Raw genomic sequence first — 9,284 nt, 5'->3', positions numbered from 1 at the left:
AAAAAAAAAAAAAAAAAAAAAAAAAAAAGTCTTCACTGCTATTGAACTGCTGTCCTGTGTTCTCCTAATCTCTGGAATGCCCTCTTCACTCTCCCATGTCCTGCCACACAGGTCCCTGCCATCTCCTTGGCCTATGAAGCAGCTGAGAGTGACATCATGAAGCGACAGCCCCGAAACCCCCAGACAGACAAGCTTGTAAACGAGCGGCTGATCAGCATGGCCTATGGACAGATCGGTGTGTGCTCTGGGCCTGGGAAGAGGACTCTTTCCCTGGGGTCTCGGAGGGAGGAGCCCTAAATGAAGCTCCAGCACAGGGCTCAGCTCTGGGCAGCAGTCTGCTGGCTGCTTCCTGCCTCTCCTCCTGCCCAACCCTGCCCTATGTCCACCCCACAGGGATGATCCAGGCACTGGGGGGTTTCTTCACGTACTTTGTAATCCTGGCGGAGAATGGTTTTCTGCCATCGAGGCTGCTGGGAATCCGGCTGGACTGGGACGACCGGACCAACAACGACCTGGAGGACAGCTATGGACAGGAGTGGGTGAGTGCGCTGAGGAGGCGGGGCTCACGATGTGATGGAGAAGGTGGCAGCTAGGGCTGGGGGTGGAGGGTGCTGGACTGTCCTCCCCTGACATCGTCCCACCCTGCGCAGACCTACGAGCAGCGGAAGGTGGTAGAGTTCACCTGCCACACAGCCTTCTTTGCCAGCATCGTGGTGGTGCAGTGGGCAGACCTCATCATCTGCAAGACCCGCCGCAACTCGGTCTTCCAGCAGGGAATGAAGTGAGCACCACCCCTACCAGCACCCACTGGCCCAGGCAGGGTGCTGTGGGAAGGGCCAGGGACCCACACACCCAGTGTGTCTGGTCAGGTCACCTCAGCATTCTGGCCCAGGTCTGGGGAGGGAGCGTTGGATTTCGATCAGCAGGCTATGTATGCGCAGCCAGGTGTGAGCTAGACAAATGATGAGGAAGGAAGAGAGGACTATTTCTAAGTCCTATGTGTACCTCCAAATTGTACTTCACAATCTCCTTCTGCCTTCCACCCTTCACATCCTCTCTCCATACTTCTATTCCTCCCTCCTCTCGTCCTTCTTTCCCTAGCTCCTCCTTCTCTTCTCTTTCCTCCTTCACTCCTTTCCTCTCTTCCTCCCTTTTTTTCCCTCCCTCCTCTTACTAAGTGCCCACCAGCCCCATTCTCTGTCCAGCCCTGAGTCCAGGATGTTCTGTGCTCCCCAGCGCTGACATCCACCTCGTTCCAGCTCCTTACATGGCCACCACACATTAGTTTCCACATGCCTACCACTGCAGTGAGTCCTGCACCTATCCTGCAGCGGTGTAATAGTTATGCAAAGTGGGTGTTACTGTTTACGCTGCATCATCGCTATAGGTCTCCTAAAGGTTAAATGAGGCGGTGCGCAAGGTTACACAGCGGGTAAGGATCCAGTAGGCTGCATCTGAGCGCCACCATCCACTGTGGTGGGCCAGAGGTCAGAGCCTGGCACCCTGCAATGGTTTGTGGCTCCTGCATGGGTGGGCCCACGCAGGCTGAGGAGCTCAGGCCCATTCTCTTCATTTTCTCCCATAAGCAGTAGTCACAATTCCCCAAGTGAGTTTTGTCTCAGAGAATCTAAGAAAGTGGGTGTGGTCCTGGGACTTGGGACTTATGGTGGGTGACACTGGAAGGTGAAGACATGACAAACTGGCCAGGGCAGCCTGTGAGAGAGACAAATGGAGAGTAACACCATGGAGTCGCATGGGACAGATGGTTTAGGAACAGCAACATCGTGGTCAGAGGCAGCCTTGGGCACCTTGGCCTCTCTGAGTGTCCCTGACCCCGTGGGGTTCTCAGAAATGCTCTCTGCATTATTTAGAAAACACTTGTTGTTTACTCACCTATGAGAAGGGGGCTTACTCACAGGTATTCTTAGGCAAAAGCCAAGAAAACACATCGCAAAAGAGTGACTACATGTTAACCCACAGCTCTGTTCAGAAGCCATGGATATAATAACTAAATTTTAAAATGGGAAATGGCTGGGCCTGATGGGGCACGCCCGTAGTCCCAACACACAGGAGGGTGAGGCAGAAAGATCATCATGAGTCTGAGGCCAGCCTGGACTACACGGTGAGACTCAGTCTCAAAAACCAAAATAAATAAATAAACTAAGAGGCAACATATTCATTACCAAATGCCACTTGAGAGACAGAACCAATTAAAATGTGGCCTTTATGAAAGAAAAGCAAAAAAAAAGAAAGAAGAAAGAAAGAAAGAAAGAAAGAAAGAAAGAAAGAAAGAAAGAAAGAAAGAAAGAAAGAAAGAAAAAAGCAGAAGGGCCCTTAGTGGGTGAGAAGTTGTAGAGGCCCCACAGGAGGCTATAAAATGTTCAATAACAATAGCATTGACCATTTTCTGTGTTCCAGAGATTTCCTGCAATAGTTTCCATAATTCCCCTGGCAACTCCGTAATATAAAAGTAAAATCTCTATTTTATAGAAAAAGAAACAAAGCTCAGAGAAGTTCAACACTGTTTAGCACCCAAAGGCAGAAAGTGCCAGAGCTGGGAACAGACTCCTCTTGTCTGACTCCAGAATCTGGCCCTGAAGCATATCCTGCCTTTCAGTTTCTAACCTAGTGGCTTGGTGTGTGCTCCTCACTTACTACATGCAGCGACACCCACAGGCTAAGGGTTTACAGAACTCTTCCTCTTCAGCCACCAGGGCTGAACAGCCACCAGGGCCTATGGGAGATGCCGAGGAAGCTTGAGACAGGTATGCGCTCTGCATTGAAGAAGCTTTCCGAGAATCTGGCTAGGAGCAGGCTATGATGGCACACACCTGTAATGCCAGCACCCTGGATGTCTGAGGCAAGAGGATTGCAAGTTCAAGCCCAGCATGGGCAGTTTAGCAACTTAGCAAGACCTAGTCAAAAAAGGAAGGAAGGAAGGAAGGAAGGAAGGAAGGAAGGAAGGAAGGAAGGAAGGAAGGAAGGAAGGAAAAGAAAAAAAGAAACTGGGAATGTAACTCAGTGCAAAGGCCCTGGGTCAATCCCCTGTACCAGCCTCCCCCCGACAAAAAAAAAAAAAAAGCTTCCTGGGGAGACAACACTTTCCCAGGCAATGTTCCCAGGGCATTAAAAAAAACAGGGCAGATACAGGTTAACCATTGCATCTCCAACCCCAAACACATCACAACACATAATTCATCAACAAGTGAATGAATGAATGCTCAATAGATAATACAAAAACATGAAGCATCTTTCTTTGGTTTCACAAAGCACGAGAAGATGTTTGAAGAGGACACAGGACAATGTCCTGTGTAACCATTCTTCAAGTGTCTTTTCTCCTGTTTTTGCTCCCAAGGGTATCCCTGGGTCACTCTCCCCAGCTCCCCTTCAAATGCTACCTAACCTCCTTCCTTGGTCTTTGCAGGAACAAGATCCTGATTTTTGGGCTCCTGGAGGAAACGGCGCTGGCTGCCTTTCTGTCTTACTGCCCTGGCATGGGGGTGGCCCTCCGTATGTACCCACTCAAGTGAGTGTCTCTGTAAGGTGGCCCAGTGAGTGGCGGAGAGCCATCTTGAGCCCCTGGAGGATCCACGCCTGAGCTGTCTGAATCCTACTTTGTGTGCCACTGTGCCTGCCTCTGATGCCCCTGATCCCTCTGTTGCTTTCAGGGTCACTTGGTGGTTCTGTGCCTTTCCCTACAGTCTCCTCATCTTCATCTATGATGAGGTCCGAAAGCTCATCTTGCGGCGGTATCCTGGGGGTAAGTGCACCCCCATTGCAAAGCCCACCCCCACACAAGCTGCTCCCGAAGGCTCCTCACCACACTTCACACCCACTGGGCATCCCTGCTCCTGCCACCTGGAGCTCTAGGAGCCTGGGGTCCCATGTCCCAGGAGCCCCACTCTCTGGAGCCTGCCACCCTGCCCTCTTCCTCTCAGGCTGTACATCCCCTCTAACTCACCATGGGTCTCCAAGGCCCCACCTCCCAATGCAATTACTGAACACAGAATTAGAAAGGCCCTTCCTGGTCACCCAGTCTTCTCCATATTTTATGGATAAGGAAAGGAAAGGGGCTGGGGAGACAGCTCAGTGGAATAAGCGTTTCCCTGGCAAGTGCAAGGGACTGAGTTCAATCCCTGCTTCTGAAAAAAAAAAAAAAAAAAAAAAAAAGGAAAGGAGATACTGAGGTGAATTTATTTGTTCTGGGTCTTAAAGCAAAAGGGCAACGGAGCTGGCCCTGGAACCCAGGCCTCCTTATTCCCAGGGATCAATCAACAAGTTTTTTTCTTTTTTTCTTTTTTCCAACAAGCATTTTTGATCACTTACTGAGTTAAAAATGGCCAAACCAAATGTGACCCATGGGTAGTGTTTCATTTAGTATGTCCAATATCTGTGTGTGTGTGTGTGTGTGTGTGTGTGTGTGTGTGTGGCGGGGGGATGTCTTTTAACTGACTAAAATTTAAATATCTAAAACATCAAACCTGAATCTAAAACATCAAAGCCCACAGCCACATTTCTTCGCCCCACCTGAGGGCAGCTGCCTTGTCAGTCAGGCACTGGCTACCTGTGGGCACCTACACTCCGCCCCTTTGCTCCAGCCCTACTCTTTATGCTGAATGCCTGAGTCTGCCAAAGGCAGGCTGCCCTTTCCCTTTCTGCCTCCTGGCTCTGGCCCCTTGCTCCCCTCCCCATTTCTCCCCTTCCCTCCCCTCTCTTGCCCTTCCCTCCGCTCTCCACGCTTCCTTTCACTCTCCTCCCACTCTCCCTGCACTCTCCTCCCACTCTCCTCACCTCCCCTTTCTTTCCCTTCCTTCCCTTCCCCTTCCCTTTCCCTTCCCCTCCCCTTTACTTCCCTCCCCTTCCCTTCCTCTCCCTTCTGCAGCTCCTCAGCAGGCCCCTCCTTCCACCTGGCCTCGGCCACCCAAACCCCCAAGAGACTGATCTCTTGCTTCCCTTGGAGCTCATGCTGCACCCCTCTCTCCATCTCTCCAACAGGCTGGGTGGAGAAGGAGACATACTACTGAGCCCCTGGAAGAAGGACCAGGCACGGGAGAGATGGGGTGCTCTGGAGGTGTTGCCGGGGTGGTGATGGGGAGGGATGGAAAAAGATTGGGGGAGAAAGAATGAGGCAGCTCAGTGGGCTAAGTTGGCAGGAGTAGGTAAGTAGGCTCCCAGTGCTTGCTCCACAGCTGTGACTGTGACTATTCACGTTAGACCCTCATCCTTCTCCATCCCACTCCTCTATGTTATCTATTTTTGCAAACACTGAGGGTTGCTCCAGCCCTTCCCGTGCCCTCTGCCCTCACTCCCACCTCCTATTGAAACCAATCAATGTCCAAAGGCTGGAACCTGTCTAATACAGAGAAGTACATTGCCAGCTCACCAAGGCTCCCTCTAAGTCTCCCCTTTTCACTTACACCCCTCCTTGGCTTCCTGCCTGGCGCTGTCCCCTCTGCTTCTCATCAGACCTTGAAGTCACCGAGGTACTTCCTTGAGTGCAAGAGCTTGAGACCACAATGGGAAGCTGGCTGGAGAGGCCAGGCCTGTCTGCCCATCAAGGCTGGTCAGGGACCTGGAGAGGAGAGATAGGTGGGAGGTTGGGGTGCCAGCTGGAAGAGGGGGACAGCAAATGAGGAGAAGCAGAAAAGGACAGCAGTGGTGCCAATGACCAGCGAGATGTTGGAAAAGTCTTGAGTCTGCAGGTAGATGGGATGGGCCACAGCCCCGTGTCCTACTGTTTTTAACACCCACTGGTAGATTGAATTCATATCTCATCAGAGTAGCAGCAAAGGCAGGACCAGAAGGCAGTCAGGGCAGCTGCACAGAACCACTCTGAGTGCCTCTTAGTGCCCCACAAGCCCTTGGCGAGCCATCTTCTTAGTCCACGGGGCAGGATGTCACAGAAGTTCTAGCTGTCTCAGCCACACACGCCTGATGACAGTGCTAGGTCCTTGGACACTCCATGCTGTTCTGAGGCCATGTGTAGCTGCCGGTTCTCTCCCAGAAACCCTCCCCCATGTCTCTCCCTTTATGCCCATGACAATGAACCTGCATCATTCCTAGCACTGCCAAGACATCCCTGGAACAGGAATTCCCTGGCTACTGGCTGGAGTTGGGGTGGAAGAAGTTCCAAGAATATTCTTGTCTTCTAGGGACATACAAAATCAGCTTAGGGTCATGACATGGTCAGAACCTTTGGTTAACAAGAGAGAAAATACAAAGAAAGAGAGAAAAAAAAGTATGAAAGACCTACCTTCGAGCACTCCGGTGGCAGGATCACTCCAGCCAGGCGAGTGCCCTTCACTCTGATGGTCATGGTGCCCACTCTCTCAGATCAAGAGTTGGTTCCAGGTTCCTGTGGCCAAAAGTTTTCTTTGCTCTCTTCCCTCCCCACTTCTCAGCTTTGCTCTGCAGGCAGCTCTGCCCATTCTCAGGCCTGCTTAGAAGGCACTGAGAATGTCCTGTACTAGTGAGAGACCCTAAGGAAAATGGGAAGCCTGGGGCAGAAAGGAGGGGAGCCCAAGAGGCACACACGAGGTCAGGCCCAGAAACACCACCCCAGGGTCTGTTATTTCATTGCACTGGATGTTTGTTCCATCAGAAGTACCTTGAAATAAGTGAGTCGTTGCCTTGGGTTGGAAAACTAAATGGGATACCATATTTATTTGGGCCCAATTAATTTGCGATTATTGACTGTGGAAAAACATTTATCTTTATACAATCAATAAAAACAGCTTTGGTTCAGTAAATTAAGAACATAAGCAATATTGCTAGGGGTGGCACATTTAGCCTACTTAAAACAATACTTTCGGGCACTTTAGGAACATCCATTTAGAAGTAGCAAATGCATGGACTAATTATCTTTAATCCTGACACAGTTGTTAAGAAACATCTACCACAGGATATTTACTGGTGACCTTTTGTAAGACATTAGTTTGAGGCACTACATGTGTACTTGAGAATAATAAAGTTGCATTTCTTTATGAAAAAAAAAGAGACATTCTTCCAGAATTGATTGCTGTAATTCTTCCTTGCCTCCCTCCCAATCTGCAATATTGAACTAAGTGCTAGCTATGACAGGACTTGGCTTATGGAGGGAGTAACAGAGAACACAGGCGTCAGAGATAGGAAGGAAGAAGTGACCTGGGAGCAGATGGTGCTGGTGGGGAAAGCTAAAGGAGAGGTTAAGTTGCAAAATAAGCTACAAAAAAATATAGCAGGAGCAGCCTTTCTCCTGGTCAGTCCCACCCTGAGAACCACAGGACAGCAAAGAGCCTGTGAGTGTATGAGAGGCCACTTCTGCTTTTTCTATTTCAAAACAAATCAGGGCACTTTCAACCTCACAGGGCAGGGAAGGATGTAGTGGATGGAGGAGTCCGACAGCACTGATGAATGGTCCATACTACATGCAGAGCTCTGTTCTAGGCACCTTCTTTATGGAATGAGGGTGTAGTGGAAGAAGCCTTGAAATTCACCTGTGTAATAAGTGTTGGTAACCTTTCTGTGCAGGATGGGATGGGCAGTAGGAGGGACCCTTATGTACTCTCGAGGGAGCGGTATACTGCGGCATCATTTGGGATGAGAGACAGGGAGATGACAGCTCTCACCACAGCTTGGAGATCCTATACTTGCATCCCAGAAGAACAGGAGATTTTTTCAAGAGCACAATTTTGTCCCCTTTATCATAACTCTACCAGTGGTGGTGATGGTGGCTGTAATGGTAGTGAGTGACTGTAAGGGAACCTGATTAGAATTCCTTTTTATCTCCCCTCAGGGTCTTTGTTCTTGATGACCTCTCTGCTGAGAACATCATTGGCTCAGATACCTGGCATTCTCACTCAGTCCAATCCCCTCAGATATTACCTCCTAAGCATGGTCCTCACACTCCCTTCAGATAAAGTAATGCTCCTGCTGCCTCCTTGTTCATTCTCTTGGCTTAAACTCATAAGTATGACTTCAAGTTTAGATAGTTAATTGATATATACATGTAAGGCAGAAGGGGAAGCTCAGGGATAGAGCACTTGCCTGGCCTGTATGAGGCCCTGGGCTTGATCTGTAGCACCACAAAAATGTTTGGTTTGTTTCTTTATTTGTTTCTTTATGCTTTTGTTTGTATGTATGGCTCCTCAGGAATGAGTTTCACGAAGACAGAGCTTCTATTTTTGTGTTTATTCAGCACCTTTATTCTTAAAACATTGTCTGACACACATCAGGCAATGAATAAATGTTTGATGGATGACTGAAAGAATTCTCATGACAATCCAGTAAGATGGAGACTACTATTATGTCCAACTTCTAGATGAGAATACAGAGACACAGAAAAGCTAAGCCACATGTTGAGAGTAGTCTCAAAGGAAGAAAGCATGGAAAGTGAGACTCAGAGGTGGGCCAGCCTGGCTCCAGGATGAGACTCTAAACTACCGTGCCGTACTCAGGGGAGACCCTGAACAGCGCAGTGAGGGAGGCTGTGAGAGGATCCAGGAGTTGCTTGGGCAGTAGGTACTGGGTGACCCAGAGGAAGGGAGAAGAGCAATCTTTAAGATGCAGCTGGGGAGTAAGAAAGAATGATGCAAAGAAACTCAACTAGACTATTCTAGCAAAGACATGAAAGAGTCATGCAATTGGTTGTAGCATCAAGAAGTAAGGCCAACCTCTCACCCAGGGAGAAATACTTTCCAGGGAATATATATATATATATATATATATATATATATATATATATATAGAGAGAGAGAGAGAGAGAGAGAGAGAATAGAAAATTAAAATTCATCAGAAACAGGTGACAAACAGAATAGTCAAAATGCTAAGAATACACCAAAAAAATAAGAACACGATTATATATCAACATCAAAAGAAGACAATGAATAAAAGTCTTTCAGATTCATCCCTGAGGGCTGAGGCTTTGAATGCTCAAGGTCCTGGGTTTGATCTCCAGTGCTGCCAACAACAATAAGATATTGGCTCCGGTGAATTCAGTGAAGATTCTCCCCTAAATTCTTCAAAAAATATTCAAAGAAAGAATATTCCAAACAACAACAATGAAAAAGAATATTCCTGTATTATTTCATTAGCACTAGAAATTTGTGTTTTCCAGCTTATCTTTTTTAAATTAGATTTTATTGCTACATTTTAGATATACATAAGAATCATATTCATCATGGAGTATGTTTTTCTCATTCTAATTTATTTATTTATTTATTTTTGCCATAATTTTATTGATAAACAAATAGCAATGAGACAGTTTCAAATCAAATCGGTAGGACAGTTTCAATAATTAACACACT

The 9,284-nt window shown here is 48.1% G+C and overlaps 1 protein-coding gene across 1 annotated transcript in view; it reads left to right on the top strand.

Annotated features, from left to right (window-relative positions):
• The window catches only part of LOC101563311 (sodium/potassium-transporting ATPase subunit alpha-2), a 26,444-nt gene extending 19,459 nt beyond the window's left edge, over positions 1-6,985 (top strand). The window contains exons 18-23 of the mRNA XM_004639939.3: positions 112-235; positions 394-539; positions 651-781; positions 3,425-3,526; positions 3,669-3,760; positions 4,996-6,985. Coding sequence (XP_004639996.1) covers positions 112-235; positions 394-539; positions 651-781; positions 3,425-3,526; positions 3,669-3,760; positions 4,996-5,024 — 624 coding nt within the window. The 3' untranslated portion in view covers positions 5,025-6,985. The remainder of the gene's footprint in view (positions 1-111; positions 236-393; positions 540-650; positions 782-3,424; positions 3,527-3,668; positions 3,761-4,995) is intronic.
• Positions 6,986-9,284: the final 2,299 nt, after the last annotated feature.

This window comes from Octodon degus, unplaced genomic scaffold, assembly GCF_000260255.1.
Source record: "Octodon degus isolate 3935 unplaced genomic scaffold, OctDeg1.0 scaffold00116, whole genome shotgun sequence".
Taxonomy (NCBI): Eukaryota; Metazoa; Chordata; class Mammalia; order Rodentia; family Octodontidae; genus Octodon; species Octodon degus.
This window is presented reverse-complemented; position numbering and strand designations above follow the sequence as displayed.